Raw genomic sequence first — 17,460 nt, 5'->3', positions numbered from 1 at the left:
TCCACATTTTATTTGTAGATTCAATAGCAACTAAATAGGATAAAGAAAATGATATTGAAAAGATGGTCAACTGTACCTGTGTGAAAGGTGTTTTTTTCCTGATGTCTTATTGGTGTAGTGAATGTAAGAGGAACATTTGGGATTCCTATGTGGGATACACAGTATGGAATTTAATGACAAATAATGTGATATTCATGAGCTACTGGGAGACTACATCTGGAAAATGCTCTGAAAAATATTCAGAAACCCACGTTCCATCAGGCTGCAGAATCAATTACAAGAATAAACCTAATTATATTCATACTTTCTCTTCTATTTTCTGCTTTCTCCAGAGAGTTCTCATGTTCACTTTTCTTTCTAATTTAGCAATCTTATCATGATCCAGTATTATTATATCATGGGTCTTGATGTGCATGATGGTAGTTCTAAAACTTTTAGTCTCTTAGAAGTCCATGATATGGCTTAGGGGGTGTTGATACCAAAAGACTCAGAAGTCTTTGTGTCTTCCTGCTGGCCAATGTATGCTCCATAGGCATTGCATTTTTTATAGTACATATACATCGTCAAGATATGACTCTTTGACATCTCATAAATATACATACCAGGTATCTGGTACTGCATACATACAGTATGACCAACAGCCACAGTGATGAATTCTGGAGCAGAAGAATAAGTGGGATCCTTAATCCATTACTACCCCCTGGGTGAATAACTGTTTTCTAAATTTTAGTGATTAGCTTGTTTTTATACTGAATTTGCATATCTAACTGTTATTTTCTTTAAAATTTTCAGCAAAGTGGATTCAATAACTCTGACACATGGAAATCAAGATGAAAAGAATTCACTGAAAAATTAAAAGTTAAAAGTTTTATTTTAAGAATATGTAATCTAGAAAAGCTTTTACATTGAAGATCAACTTGTATAAAATGAATTCTGCCATTGCATAAATAATCTCATTACCTTCTATAAGGTGGTACACATAAAAAGAACCATCTGGTATCTGGCTAGATTTAGCAATAAAACGTTCAAATGGTTCCCATTACTAGTGTCAAAGGAATGATGCTCCTGACAGGCAGTGAGCATTGTCACCCAAGCTAGGTCCATCCCGGCTCTGTATGTTGGTTGTGCATCATGGTTTCCATTGTAACCAAGTTTCTCATTTTCTCACCTTTATTTCCCTGAGAATCTGGATTCACAGACATTTTTGACATCCTGACAAGCTGTTAAGAAAGCAAGATATACTTCCTTTATCTGCAAAAGAAATGCTAATAGAAACTTTCTTATAAAGTTTGGCAAAAAGATGTTAACATAAAAAGTTGTATGGACCTCAGAAAATCATTTAAACTTTCCAGATCTCTGTGCCATTATTTGTAAAGTGAAGGACATTGAACAAAATGATTTCTAAGGTCCCTTTTTGCTCCCCAGATTCTCTGATTCTAAAGCAAGTTTTAGCTTGTTTTTTAGAAACATATCTGTATATGTGTTTGTTAAGCATAATGAACTAGGTAGAACATATAAACAATTTAACCTTAGAGTCATCCTTCAGTTTAATCATGGACATAGGGTTTAGATACTATGTTTTAAAAACAGAAATGGATTTATGGGCAATAAGTAAAATCATATGACATGTATAGTTTACATGTTATAATTGGTTAAATTTTCTTTGCATGCATTTCAAAATCTGGGTATACAAGTAATCTATGAGAAGTGATGGTTATGGACTACAAAGACATGTTCTTTAGCATGTTGCATATATTCATATTATGTAACACTTTATATTTACAGAAGGTTTATAAAAATAAAATAAACTATCAGTTACGTAGAATCTTTTTGTCAAGTGTCTATAAATAGTCACTGACATTGATTTTGTCCATTACATTGATCACAATTTATTATATTCTCTGCTATGCTGGTTAACTTATTTTTTTTTCATTGCTTAAGCTATAGCTCTTATTTTTAAAGAGATTTTTCTGAAGGAATTGGAAATTCAGTAATCATGTGAGGAATTAGTAGTATTAACACTGAGAAATTGAACTTATAAACTATTTTGTATGCGCATTTTATAAGCAACTTTTTATAGAAAGGGGCTCATGGAACATTGGGGGGGTGGAATTCAAGAGAAGTTTTAAGGCAGTTGTGAAAAACTGATATAAACTAGAGATATTAAAATATAATCATGGATTTTTTGAATGTTGATAAATTCAAAGAAATGTTTTCCTTTATAATAATTTCATGCGTCTGTTCCTCTTAGAGATTGGTTCACAAAGTGTTAAACACAAAATGCTTATCAAAATACAGCAATGTATAATTGTTGTCCTTTGGAGAGAGAGCCAGGAAAAACAATTAATAATAATTTGATATTCATTAATTCATGCTTGATGAGAAGCAGTGGTAATTGAGCCATATGTTTTATTGTTCTTTTATTACATGCTATCAGAGTGGATCAAAAGAAATAATTTTCTTAGAGTTGAAATTCACTGCAGAAAAGGATGGATGAAATGGTATCCCTCCCTTTTATGAAGTATATTAACATCTCAATGCTTTTGTAGTAATTAAAATCATCTGAATATTATTTTAAGAGCATAAAAACCTAAAAGGAACACATTTCTCACTTTTCTATAGCGGTTTAATGGCCCTCTATTCCACAATAATGTATTAAATCAACCCAAAAGCTGTTGTAAAGACAGCATGGATATGGAGTGGAGAGAGAAGAGCTTCTGATTCATCAAGATCACTTCATTGTGTCTGCGTTTATTCTCACTAGAGGAATGGCAGATTCTGAAAACAATTTAGAAGATATCATTTTTTTTTTGCAGCCTATTAATTATGTTGTGATTGGCATACTTTTCCTGGACACAATTACCTAAATGTAGGAATACTAGGTCCTGATTCTATTACTACTATAAAGATGTCTCTAAAAGAGAATTAATTGCTCCATCATGACGATATCTTTCTAAAAAAGCAAAAGAAAAGACACATTCTCAGAGACTGAATTTATTAAAATTATATTCCCTCTTTTAAGAAGGCCAAGAAGTAAGAATTTATTCAAGAAGGAATCTGTACATCCTTAATTGTTTGATTGCAATCACTCAACTAATTAGATGAGTGATGAGCTGGCCCCGCTATCACTCTTGGTGTAGTCTCTGACTTGATATGGTAGAAAAATTTACTATGATAGAAAACTGTGAGTGTTTGGAACATTTTCCCACTCAGCTTGATTCAGAAATCTAGCAGAACAAGTGACTGTTTATATCATGGCAAACTAACAAGGATATTGATTTTTTTTGTACTACTGAATTTACTGGTTACTTTGGTACAAAGTAAATAAATTTCTTTTAGATTCCACCCATTCCATAGTACTCAACAGTTCCCAGAGGCACCCATAAATATATGTATAACTTGGGCAAGCCACTTTCCTTCTTGGGCTCATTCTCGCCTGCTTAAAATGTTGGGCTTAGAATACTGAATACTGGCTCTCTGCTGTTCCCACCAGCTCAAACATCACTTGGATCTATTAGTCTATTCCTGTTACTTACCTTATTCTTAGATGAAATCTTTTGTTAGATGCCTAAGGGTTGTTGAATGTTTCGTATGTACTTTAGAACTGCATGTTGATTTTATCATAACGCAAAAGTTGGGCACCATTCTGACCCTTATCCCTGCCATTTGAGAAGTATGGTTTCTGTGAGATATGAGTGAAATAATCAAATGCATGAGTTAGGTAATGATTTCAGTTTTTTCACTGTAAGAGAGGAAAGTGAACATCATCATTGCCTTAACAAATGCCACCTGGGAAGAATCTTTTAGGGAAGAATCTTTTAACTTCATTTCCTCTGCATTCTTTTTGATATATTCTTCTCACTAATACATTTAAATGCCCAATTGTTCTAGGCTCTGTAGGAAAAACATGCATGATTTATAATCTAACATCATTCATTCATTCATTCATTTGTTCTGTTATTCGATAACTTAAAACTTTTCTTTAAGGACATGCTATGTTCCAGGTCCCAGAGATGACAAAAACAGCCAAGGTTCCTGCCCTCATGAAACTTACATTCCAAAGAGAGAGGATGGAGGAGCAGTTTGAAAGTTAGAAAACAAATACAGTAATTTCTGAAATTGTTAAGACCTATCAAAGAAATGAAACACAGTGACTAGACTAGGTGAATGGGTAGTTTTAAAACTAAGGTGGTCAGGTGAGGGGGTAATATTTAAATAAGAAATGGTCTCTTTTGGAAAATGTTCCCTGTGATGATGAAAAGAATTTTGTATTCTGCAGAAGTTGGATGAAATATTCTGTAAATGTCAATTTATATGACAAGTCCCAGAGCTGAACTGCAACATGTAAGCATCTGTGTTTGCAAACTGACTAAATTCTGCCTTGCTTCATCTCTCTCATGGTAAATACAGTCACTTGGTCCATTTGAGCTACAATAATAAAATACAGTAGACTGGGTACCTTATAAACAGCAAAAATGTATTTGCCACAGATCTAGAGGCTGGGAGGTCCAAGATCAAGGTGCGGGCAGATTTGGTTTCTGGTGAGAGTCTGCTTTCTGGTTCAAAGATGGGACCTCTCGCTGTGTTCTCACATGGTAAAAGGGACAAGGCAGCCCTCTGGAGCTTCTTTTATCAGGGAACAATATCATTCCTAAGGGCCCCATCCTTATGATTTAGTTACCTCCCAAGGGCCCCACCTCCTAATACCATCACATTGGTGAGTAGGTTTCCAACATATGAAGTTTGGAAGGACACAAACATTCAGACCATAGCATGCAATAAGGAACAGCAATGTATGCTAATATTCTGGGTTTTCCTAGTCTCTTCTCCTAGCTTGCACTTCACAGATAGCTAAGGTAAGTTAGAACTTTGCCAAATGTTTTGACATGGCATAAGAAGAGTCAATAGATTTCCAGCCTGCAATATTTATTCGCTCATTGCTATTACATAAGCAATTAGCCAGTAACAAGTGTTTTAGGATTTTGTTTGATAGCACCTGATTTCTAACACTAGTCTCTATGTAAGTTAGGGCACAACTAAGTGGCTATAACAAAGAACATCTAAAATAGGAAGGCTCAAATAATATAGAAATTTTTTTCTCTTTCTCATAGCAAAATAAAAGCAGGATTTGCCCATGAAAATGTCCAGAGCATATTGCTGCACTGCCATCCTCTAGTATCTCACGATCAAAGCTGGCTCACCAGCTCCATACCCATGCTCCTGACTAAGAGAAGAGAGGGGGAAAAAAAAAAGAGTATGATGAAGAAGCTGCCCCATTCCTTTCACTCATATCCAATTTGCCATTCACATCTCATTGTCCACACCTAATTCCAAGAGAGGGTGTGAAATGTAGTTTCTAGTCACATGCCTACTGATATGTGTTGAAGGTTGTATTCCCAAAGGAAGATGGGGGGTGGATCATAGGAGTTGGTCGTAGTCTCAGCCACTGAGCCCTGGGGACTAGGGCCCCCTGCCTGTCCCCTGTGATAGCTCATCAGTGGGTGATACAGCCCATAGCCTCCTATGAAACATCTCTTTGTGTACAAAGACGCTGTGATTGGTTCCCCACAATGATTTTTAAGACTGTCATTCTCTGTTGAACAAAGGATTTAGATCTATGTGTTCGTTTGAGTGTGACCACATAGATCTAAATTGAGGCCTGATGCCCTCAATTTACAGCATCTGGAGAGGAAGTGAGTAGACCCTGGCCGGTTCCACGATATAAGCAGTGTGTCAGTGGAAAAGCTAAGGTTGGAACCCAGCATGCTGAATCTCTCTCACTATATATGGGTTTTTTAAATGAATACAATAATCTAAAAATGATCTCACTAGAATAGAATACAGTGGCAGACTAAGCCTCACATGCCATTCTTATATTTGGATAAAGCAGTACTTTATTAACTTTTAGAATTACAGTGACAAACTGCTAACTCCTACTTAACTTGTGGTTTTTATTTGTCTAGATCAATTTTATGCCATACATTTGCAAAATAAGTTCTGTCCTAGCTTGCATTTGTATAGATTTATTCTTTAATGAGTTACTTTTTGTAATCTACATGTGTCATTAGTGAATGATTAAATTTACAGTTCTTTTGGAGCCCATTTAACATGAGATGCTGTAAAGCATCAAATCCTGGGACCAAATAAAATTTTTCCTAAAGCTAATATGTGTTATATCCATTATATGCCTCCAACTTACTGTATTTATCGCTATTGTAAAAAGTATAGTAAATTAAGATTTACTCCTTTAAAATCTATATTATTTCCCATATTTTGATTATACATTCTAATATTTTCTCTGGAAATGTAACTTATTGGTCTACAATTCTAGACTTGTTTCCTTCTAAATGTGGTTCCCTTTTTCACTTTTGGGCTTTCCTATAACTATTTTTGCCTTACATTTGCATGTGGAAATATATTCACAATGCACTTCTGCAAAGTTTGTGGGTCCACAAGCCCACCCTCACTTCTGACATCAACTCCAGAATTGTTCAAGGGTCCCCAAGACCACCATCACTTCCGACACAGCTACACGTTTGAGAGGTCTCCAAGACCACTGTCAATTTTGATAATTCACTAAAAGAACTCACAGGACTCAGGAAACCTTTTATACTCATAATTACAGTTTATTACAAAGAAATGATATAAATTAATGTCAGCTAGGGAAGAGGAGCACAGGGCAGTGTTTAGGAGACACCAAGTGCTGAACTTCAGTTGTCCTGTCTCAGTGGAGTTGTGTGGGCAGCACCTATTTCACCCAGCAGTAATGTGCAACAATTTGCACTGAATTGGGGCAATCAAGGTTATCTGAGCCTTAGTGTCCAGGGTTTTTATTGGGGTTTGGTCTTGTAGATATGTCTGACCACCTGCATGGCTGACCTTAATCTCCAACCCCTCTAGAGGTAGAGCTGATACTGTATGGCCCAAAGTCCCTACCATAAATCACATTGTTAGTGTACAATCCCTGGCATGGCCCAAGGCCCCCAGGTAAACAAAGACATACTTAGCAGGCAGGACATTCCAAGGGCTTAGACATTATCTTCTAGGATCTTCTAGGAGCCTAGAGAAAAGCCAAACCTCTCCTTGGACAAGATTAATCCTTTTCTACACATATCAATAATGTAAGATTTGTAAATCCAGAGATGCTCAGGGTTCAGTCCCATAACAATGCTACATTCAAGAGGGGTACTTAGATTCTTAAGATGTAATTTAAAAGAATTCTATCTTTTACTAGTGCCTCTCCAAGGACAGTCAAAAGGATCCAAACATATACTCTACAACCACTTTAATTAAACTCCCTTTCCTCTTCTATTTCTCTCATCCCTAGCCCGGAAGCCCCAGCCTTCTCTGCCTTTTCTCATCACGTTGTTCAGTAGATTGGTTTAGGCTTAAATTCAGCACAAAATTATCCTTACCCTTTAGGAGGTGAGAAGAGGTGGGAAATTGGGCTTACTAATGCAGATTTTCTTTGATGGGCAGGAATATTGGGAAAATCAAAGCATATGCCAATACTAATAATTTTTTGACATAATCTTAGCTTCTACTTACTGGGCATCAACTATGTTTCAGGCATTTTACACACCTGTGTTTCTGGATCTAATACCTCACTTTTTCAGAGAGGTCACAACCTGGGAAAATTTTCAACAATTGTTAAGTAAAGGCAGAATCATTCAAGAAATACTATAGGAATATCCTGAAGTACTTAATTCCCTGATAGTTAATTATGGTAATGAAAATACAAACCACAGGAAGAAAAATTAAAATGTGTAAGGCATTAAAATATTCAGACTCAAAGCCTTTCTTTTTTTCCTTTCTTTATTATTTTTTATTCTTATTGTATTCTAGCTTAATACTGGATGGTTAATTTAGGGAGAAAAAGGGAAAAAAATCTAAGGGTTCTACCAAATTTTTCTTTTCTTTTTTCTCTCTCTCTCTTTTTTAGTGGGGGGTGGGTCTTGCTATTTTTCCTAGCCTGGTCTCAAACTCCTGGCCTGAAGCAATCCTCCTGCCTCAGCCTCCTGAGTAGCTGAGATTACAGGCACAAGCCACCATGCCCTGCTCTAAATTTTAGCACACACAAAATTCTAAAATGCAAGCATATGTATCTATATGCAGCTCCTTCATAAGGTATTGAGACTTCTATTCTGTCAATTCTAATATATGTGAAGATGCTTGAATCTATTAAGAAGTTTTAATACATTTTCTTTAGTAAAGAAAAATAAGATAGAGAGAAACCTTTTCCATTCTCTGTGTGCCTTAATAGTTCACCAATTCATTTGTTAAACTGTTTATATAGATGCGTCAGGGTGAATTAAAACCAAATTTGAAATACACTTTATAGTTTATTCTTCCAGCAAAAGAAAGCAACAAACCTTACTTTCCCACTTCTGTCACCGTCCACCCTCCCATCCCTACCCTATTCCCACTTAACTTCAGCCTCGGGAGACTGATGTAGTTAACATAGTATGCTCACCATTTTATATTTACTATGTTTATATTTTTAGAACATAGTACAATATCATCAATATATGTCCCAAATCAGCTATAATTCCTTAGTCTCCTCAAATGTCTAGATAGTGCTTACATTTCCCAAATTATGACACGAATGTTCTCTCTCTATTTTCATTTGCATTATGATTCAAACAATTGCTATACATTGCATTTGCTTAATATGCTCTTGTCTCTTTTAGTAGGTAAGTTCCTCCTCCATCTCTTATTTTCCCCTTGCAATTTTGTTGTTATTGGAGAAGGAGAAGAAGGAGGAAGAGAAGAAGGAGGAGAAGAAGTTAGGTCACTTGTCTCATAGAGTTTTTTTTTGCAGTGTGTATTTTTTTCATTTTGTTTTATAGAGGTTGCTCAGTCCCTGTATTTCTATGCCTTGAGATGTGATCATTTTCAGGTTTGGTGGTGGTGGGCGTGTGTGAGGACTATTTAATCAGGAATATGGGGTACTTTCATCAGAGACATATATAATGTCTGTCTCTCATTTTGTGATGTTAGCAATTCATTAGGGATTATAAAATGTGATGTTATAATTCTATTTTTTCTTTTTCATTTATCAGCCAGAATACATCTATGAAAAGATACTTTCTCTCACAATAATTTGGTTACCCTGAATTTGTATAGAAAAGGCAGAATGAATGCTTTATGTTTTATTTATCAGTTTTCAAAGTTCTAAGTCAAAGCCCTCATATTCTCCAAAGGTGATCTGGATATTTAAGTATCATTTTGAACTCATGGATTTAAATATATTTGATGTGTGTCAATCCATGAATGTTATTATCCTTATTGCTACTTAAATGGTCCCATCTTTGGACAGTTGGGAGCTTATTCAGGTTGGCTCTCCAGTCCTTTTGACACAATCTTACTAGTTTTTGATATAAATTATTAAGCTCATCTAGTAAATTTCCTCCCTTAGACCTCCAATGAGCCCCCTCCTTTTTTTCCCAAGATCACTCTGTCTTTTAAAGGAAAATGGTATTTAGAGACCACAATCTAGACACTAGGGTTACTCACTGCTATTGGGTTGGTCAATATCTCTATGCCATTTCAGTGGATAGTGCAAAAAAATAAATAATTTTTTTTTTTTTTACTAAAAAAGATAAATGAGTTAATACTGATATTCCCATTCAATTCCTTTCAGGATTCTAAGGTTAAACTCATTGATCTTAGTGGATATCTATTTTTTCCCATGCTATTAACACCAGTCATCAGTGACACAAACATAGCACTCATTTGCTTGTGCATACATCACAGTGCATACATCAGAGCATCAAAATAACCATATGAACCCCACTATCAATGATATATTTCTGGTAATTTCTTCAACTCAAAATATATCAGAAAAAGGATGGAATCTGAAAACTGTCAATATGTATCATTCTTTCTTAAACAAAGACTAACTGCATGGCTTAAACATATTTACTTGGTGTTACTCAGGATCTGCATTAAAATGTTGAAATATTGCAGTTTGTGTAGAAGTCCAGCTCAGAAGGATGCTAGAATTTCCTTCTCAGAATTAGCACTTTGTAATTCAAATGACTTACAAAAATGTCTGTAGCTAATTCTTATCTCTTCTGTGCATTAACCAGAAGGATGACATATTTACAGAGAAACTCTTCCCCATGTGACAGGACTCACAATGAGTTGATCTCCCTCCACGAGAAAGGCACAGTGGGGGTCAAGCCATGCCCGATTATGCCACGGTCCTGTCTGGTATCCCTGAACAGTTACCATAGACACTTTGAAGTATTGAAGTAACAGATGGTAAATTTAAAAGAACAGCTTTTTAAAATTTAAAACAAGTGCAAATGTAAACCTCCATCATCTCCTCTATTCTATTCTTTGCCAAAAAAGGGGAGAAAAACATCACAAGTATGATTCTGAGCTGTTTATTTTAAAAGTATCATTTATCCTAGATTTCAAGATCCATTACAACTCATACTAAACAGTGGGGTATTTTTTTTTTTTTTTTTTTTTTTTTGGTAAGCCGATGCCTCATTTTTATCAGCTTTTCCTAGCTGTTGGCCAGCATGTGGAAACAAGAGTCCTGAGGCCACAACTCCTCGGAGGCAGCAGCAGAGAGGCGAGCTGCCACCACTGCCCCGCACACTCTTCCAAACTGATACAGGACATCAAGTCACTGTATCTGAATGAATGTGAATATTTTGCATCTTTCTTTTAAGAGAAAAATGTTTTATATGATATACCTTTTTGTTTTTACATAAGATAAAGAGGTTTAAAACCATGGTAATGTCCTCGCATTCTCTGAGCGGGATGGCATGCTGAGTAAGCAGTCTGCGGTGTATGGCGCTAGAGGCCAGTGTTGAACTGGAGCTGCAGCACGTGGCGAGAGCACACATCAGACATCTACTGTGAGTAGGGTTAGGCTGCACTGCTTAGTTGTTTTTTAAAAGCAGATCAAGAGTGTAGACTTCTTATCAAAATGATATTCAAAGTTCACACTTTGAGCCACCCACAGACCCTGTGTCCAAATATAACCATGGGAGAAATAAATAAAATAAATAGATTATGCTCTTCATGGGCAAGGAACTGAGAAGGAGCATAGGACTGAAGCCCCCGGACTGCCATTCTCAGCATCAGAGGCAGCAAAGGCAGTGAGGATACCAGTTCCAAGGGCCACAGAGAAGTAGGGTGGAGTGGTGAGTGGCTCTCCTCCCTCTTTTCTTTTACCCCCACCTCCACTCCAGGAAAAGAGGCAGAAAAAAAGAAAAAGGTGCTGCCAATTGCTGCCCAGAGCTACAGCTTATAAGAGTCTGAGTGCCAAGGAAGACAGCAGGACAGACTCAATCTTTAGCATCAAGCCTAGCCAAAAGTCATCTAAATCTAAACTGTCCCAATATCATGGTGGAGTAAGAGCCCTGAGCCATCAGAAGAGCTGGTTTTGGACTATGAGTCCTAGGGGCAGTGTTGAGGGAATTACAAAACCTCTGAATAGAGAGGAGTAAGGGAGAGAAAAAGAAAAAGAGCACCAAGTCAAGGAGGATCTAAAACCCAAATTCTAAAACACACAAAGAAAATTAACACCAAGAAAGACAGCAAGTAAAATCAAATATTGAGAAATAAAATCATTTTAGACAAAATAAAAAGTGCCATTTTAAAAACACTTTAGAATAAGTACATTTAGTGTTATCAAAGGGATACATAAAGCAGTAGCATCATTCCAAATAAACAGGGGAAATCATACAAAAATAATTTTTAAAGCTCAGTAGGCTGAACACACTCTAAGCTGGAATAATCAAACTAATATGAATATATTGAGAGTTAATACTAAGGAATGCACCATGAATATAACAGAGAGATACAGAGAAAAAAATTTTGAAAGATCATTTAAGAGATATGAAGATAGATTGATATGGATATAGCTACAAATGAATGAAAACACACACACAATCCCAGAAAAAGAGGAAAAGGCAGAAACCACAAGCAGAAAGATAAAAATTGAGAATCTTTAGGGTTGATGAAAGACGTCAGCTATCAGGTTAAAAATATACTTCAGATGATAGTAAATGCACAACTAGACACATTATAATGAAATAGCAAAAACACAAAGATATTCTTAAAATCTATTTGGGAGAAAATACAGATTTACAATTAGACTGATTATTGCCAGGAGATACCAGAAGAAATAAAATTACATCTTTAAAATTCTTAGAGAAAAATCTATCCAGAATTGTATATGTAGCTAAAGCAATTCAAGGATGAGGGTAAAACAAATACATTTTTTCACAGATCTTTACTGAAAACAAACAGGTAAAAAAAATTTTTTTTAAGGAAGAAATAGACCAAGAGGTAAGAGAGAGGTAAAAAAAAAAAAAAATGAGAGTATAAATTAATTTTTTGAAAAGTTACCAATTTAACTGTTAAAATAACTATTATTTGTATATGAATGTGTGCTCAAGAAAAGGTGAAACTAAAACTGTAGGCAAACAATAAGTATGCTGAGGAAGAAGTGCCAATGTATCCTAAAGTCCTTGTTCTATGCATACAAGGAAACGAACCAAAAATTTAAAAAATTTATGCTTGAACATCAATCTTAAAAACTAAACTATAATTGCAAATAACAGATATAAAATTCATAGCTTTTAGACCAATAGAGGGGGAAAATGAAATATATAAATTTATAAATCCAAGAAAAGATAGAAAAGAGGAAAAAAAAGAAAAATAAGTGTGGTGAAAGAAAATATAAAATGTTATGATAGACATAAGTCCACAAATATCAGTGATTACAATAAATGTAAACAGACTAAATTCACCTAATAAATAACAGAGACCATCTAATTGGATCATAAAACAAAATCCGATATATGTACCTTATGTAAATCATTCCTAAAACAAAGCAACATAGAAAGATCAGATTAAAAATACTATCTGAAAGAAAGCTGAAGTAGTAATATTGATATTATTAATGTTAGGTAGAATATATTTTAAGGCAAAAAGTCATTATAAGAGATGAAGGGAACATTACATAGTAATAAAGGGAACATTGTATAAAGAATATATAAATCATGAACATGTATGCATAAAATATATAAAACAACAAATATATATTTTTAAATATGCATTACCATAACAGAAAATCTAAATTACTTTTCTCTTAGTAATTAGTCGATAAGTTAGTAGGACCATAGAAGATTTTAATTACAAAAGTAAGCAATTTGATTTCAGACAAGTATATATGTTAAATATCTACATAAATATTATAAGTTTAGATAAATGTTATATATTTGTATTTATATAAATTATATATGTGTATATGTATCCTTCACCTAACAAATAGAATATATACATACTTTCAATGAATCAGATTTATGCAGACCATAGTCTCTAATTACAATGCAATTGGGTTAGAAATCAATAGTAAAGGTTGATTTTATATATATGTATATATGTACCTATATATGTAAACAAGAATTATATTTTTAAATTACACATGAGCCAAAGACACAATCACAATGAATTTATAGCCAAACAACCACACAAAAAAAGAGATGCCAAAATTTATGAGAAGCAGCCAGAATACTTAAGGTAAATTTTAGCCTTAAGTTTGTACAGTAACAGCAAATACTTACATAAAAAACTATTGTAATAGGCAGTACTACACATTAACTATTTCCAGTTCTTTATTGGGTTATGTGATATTATTGCATACCTCTATTCCCTCAAAGTTATTTGTAGCCATTGGTCAATGAAATGTGAGTGGAAGAAATTTTTGCCACTTTTAGCCAGGAGCTTTATGAGCTAGAATACAGTTAACCAGATGCTCAACATCTCTAATCATCAGGGAAATGCAAATCACTGCATTTTCTTATCTTGGCAATTATAGAGGCATGGATATTATATTTTATATTCTATAAAAAAGACATCTGCACTAGAATGTTTATAGCAGCACAATTCACAATTGTAAAGATGTGGAAAAGACCCAAGTGCCCATAGATACATGAGTGGATTAATAAAATGTACTATATGTATACCATGGAGTATTACTCAGCTACAAAAACAATCATGATCTAGCACCTCTTATATTATCCTGGATAGAGCTGGAACCCATTCTACTAAGTGAAGTATCACAAGAATGGAAAAACAAGCACCACATGTACTCACCATCAAATTGGTATTAACTGATCAATACTTATGTTCACATATAGTAGTAACATTCATCAGGTGTTGGGCAGGTGAGAGGGGGGAGGAGGGGATGGGTATATTCACACCTAATGGGTGTGGTGCGCACCATATGGGGGATGGACACGCTTGAAGCTCTGACTCAGGTGGGGCAAAGGCAATATATGTAACCTAAACATTTGTACCCCCATAATATGCAGAAATAAAAAAATGAAAATTAAAAAACCATCTATTTGTTTTGGGTAAAAATGTTTCAGAGTTTGAAAAATTTTCTGAATTTTTTTTTCACTTTTGAATCTTAAAACACTTCCAAAACCAGTATTGGATCTATTCAGGTCTGATACAGGTTGTGACACTGTTTCTTTTGAGTATTCTTGTGATATTGACATTTGAAGAATATGAATGGCTAGAAACGCAAAACACAGCAGTGATAATTTATGCTGTTTTTGTCATCTGCTCAGAAATAAGCATTGAATGAATAGCCATTGTACTGTCAAAAATGTTGTGCTAGCACTGGCAACATTGTTGATCTTGGAAGCTTACTGTTTTCTAATCTGTGCTTGGTGACCTTTAAAGTTTCAGTAATATTTGCTTGTTAATGAATCAGACTTTGTTCAAGGCTTTCCAGCTACTGATTTTACATTAGTCAATAGTTTTTATTTATAAGCCACAAAGACCAGAGCAGAGCACCCTGCAAGGTGCTGCTTAAGACCTGAAAAGAGATACTACAGTTTAGGAGCTTGTACTCTTAAGTTAGACTTCTTAGCTTCAAATCTTGGCTCTGCCACTTAATGGCTGGGTAACTTTGGGCAGTTTGTTTGACTTCTCTGTGCCTCAGTTTCCTTGCTTATAAAATAGGAATAATAATTACCTTAAAGTGTTGTTTGGTGATTAAACACGTTAATAAATGTGAAAGACTCACAGAATTCCTGGCAATTAATAAGCACCAATAGCTTTTAAGATAAATTGTATTCTTTCTAATGCCAATGGTAGATATGTGAGCTATTCATACAAACAAAACAAACTGACCACAGAGGAAACAACATTGATTAATAATTAGAGCTGGCTGCTGTATCCTGGTTCTCATCTGATGAGAACTGCTAAAGAATTATCACAATACTTGCCCTAATGCCGTACAGACTGATGAGGAGAAGCAAATGAAATAATGTGCACTTTCTTTTTCTTTCTTAGAGACAGGGTCTTGCTATGTTGGGTAGGCTGGCCTCAAACTTCTGGGCTGAAGTGATCCTCTCACTCTAGCTTGAAGCATGTACTACCATATCCAGCTGAAATAATGTACACTTTCTACATAAAGCCCTTCTAAAATTTGTAGCCAAAATAGCTCCTTCTTGATTGCTCCTGTTGCACTGTTGATTTGTATTTTCATCTTGATACTTATCACACTAAGTCTTGTGCTGTAGTTAGTTGTTTATGTGCTTCTTTTTCCAACTAGATAAAGTCTTGAAGATGGAGACACTGTCTTACTCACTTTTTAAAAATCATCTAGCACCGTGACTTGAACATAAGAGATATGTAATAACTGCTTATTAAAAAGGGCTCTTACAAGTATAGCTTGCCAGATCAACAAAATTATTATTATTACTCCTACTGTTGTTATACAATAACTACTACTATATGTGACTTTATAGGGTATAATTACTTGAGTTTGGAGCAAAATAGGAGTAGTGGAGTCGGGTGGGGTTAGAATGGAGCAACTTACACAAGGGTGGTTTTTATGAAGTCTGGCTTCATGTATTTTTCTTTTCTCTTTGCATTATCTACTTACATAATTAAAACACAACACATTAGATGCAGTAAGTATTTTTCTAGCTTTTAATTAGGTCAGATGTGAAATAATCAATTATTATGGGATCTGCAAAAAGCCTCTAATCTTCTGATGTAGTTACCACATAATAAGTGAGGCTTACAGACATAACTAATCAAGTTTTTGTTTAAATTCCAGCTAAAACTTGGGGAATGGATTATTTGTTTATCTATTCCTTAAAAAAAGGTCAATGTTTCTTTGCTATGTGCCAGACACTGTAGTAGGCACTGCCCATGGGCAGTGGGACTTAGAGTAGTCCAATCTTTTCTGTACGTATAAACAGGATTCTCCATTAAGAGGCATAAGAATCACTCGAACATTGTAGTTCAAATCAACTTGAAAACACAGTTGGGGATCCTTGGTCTTAGTTTAACACATTAGGTGATTTTCTTTTCTTGCAGTAATTGGATCTATGAACTTGAATTAATGTAGTGCTCATATTAGGATATGTCAGCTGCGTTGATTGAAAACCTACATTTAAAACATATGAAGCTTACTCTAGGAGGACTTTTACTCTAAGGCAAAGGGATAAGGAGTGGCTGGGTCACTAGAAACTGCTGAGAACCATCATTTTCATGACTGAACTTGGGCAAGTAACCTAACCTTGTTAGCTCATCTGTAAAACTGAGGTAATAACAAGCTGTTTCCAGATTTCTGTGGGGAATTATTTTTATATATTCAAGAAAAAACTATGCTGCTTTTGCAATTCTATTCTTGGATCAATTACATGTCCATAGACACTATTAAAAATATATGTAAAAAATACAAATTAAAATAAGTTTATTTTCTTTCCTAAAATTCACTATTGTGACGATAGTTCTGAAGTGTAATGAATAGGTCCTACTGGAGACATATGCATTTCTTTATCCAGTTTTGAATGTGTGATATATGGATGTTTCTCATTATCTTATGGTGTTTCAAATGCATCCTTAAAGCATAAAGTTTTTAATGAGATATGCACTTTCATTTTTCACATCTTCTTTGTAAGCCTCTGAAATCACCTATGTGATTTCATTTAAAATAAAACATTTTAAAATTGAGCAACTATGCATGCAATTTCTTTCAAAACACAAAGCTTACAAATTTGCATCAAAATAAAAAATCAAGATTGCTTAATTAAAACCCTGACACCATCAACCTCTTTAATTATGTGTTAAAGAGACTGGTATCCTGGGGATACCAACTTAAAATCAGTGTGCATTTTGAGTGTCTCTGGTGTATGTACATGTGCAACTCACAGAAGGGAAAAAAGAGAAGCTTTAATAGGAAGCAAGAACATGATTTTAAATTTCTTCGGACGTGAATAATTTCACACTTTTAAAACAGATTGCAAGAGGGCAAATTTGTCTTTTCAGAAGAATAATGCAGATAGAAATGTAAAACAGAAGGGTTCACCTCTTTTCCATGTCTAAATTGCAATGAGTGCTTTCTTTTTAAAGAACAAAGATTTTTTATAATGATTGTTACTCAGAAGGCACAGTGCTATAGCTTGT

At 34.7% G+C, this 17,460-nt stretch overlaps 1 protein-coding gene across 4 annotated transcripts in view; it reads left to right on the top strand.

The window, feature by feature from the left end:
• Positions 1-1,825, top strand: part of SCEL (sciellin) — a 162,631-nt gene extending 160,806 nt beyond the window's left edge. For 3 of the 4 annotated variants that reach the window (XM_069467136.1, XM_069467135.1, XM_069467133.1), the window contains one exon: positions 793-1,825. In XM_069467136.1, the coding sequence (XP_069323237.1) occupies positions 793-809 (17 nt within the window). In that variant the 3' untranslated portion in view covers positions 810-1,825. The remainder of the gene's footprint in view (positions 1-792) is intronic. The other variant, XM_069467134.1, reaches the window with a different exon arrangement.
• The last annotated feature ends 15,635 nt before the right edge of the window (positions 1,826-17,460 follow it).

Source organism: Eulemur rufifrons, chromosome 4 (assembly GCF_041146395.1).
Source record: "Eulemur rufifrons isolate Redbay chromosome 4, OSU_ERuf_1, whole genome shotgun sequence".
Lineage (NCBI taxonomy): Eukaryota > Metazoa > Chordata > Mammalia > Primates > Lemuridae > Eulemur > Eulemur rufifrons.
The sequence above is the reverse complement of the archived record's forward strand: the minus strand, read 5'-3'. Positions and strand labels throughout refer to the sequence as shown.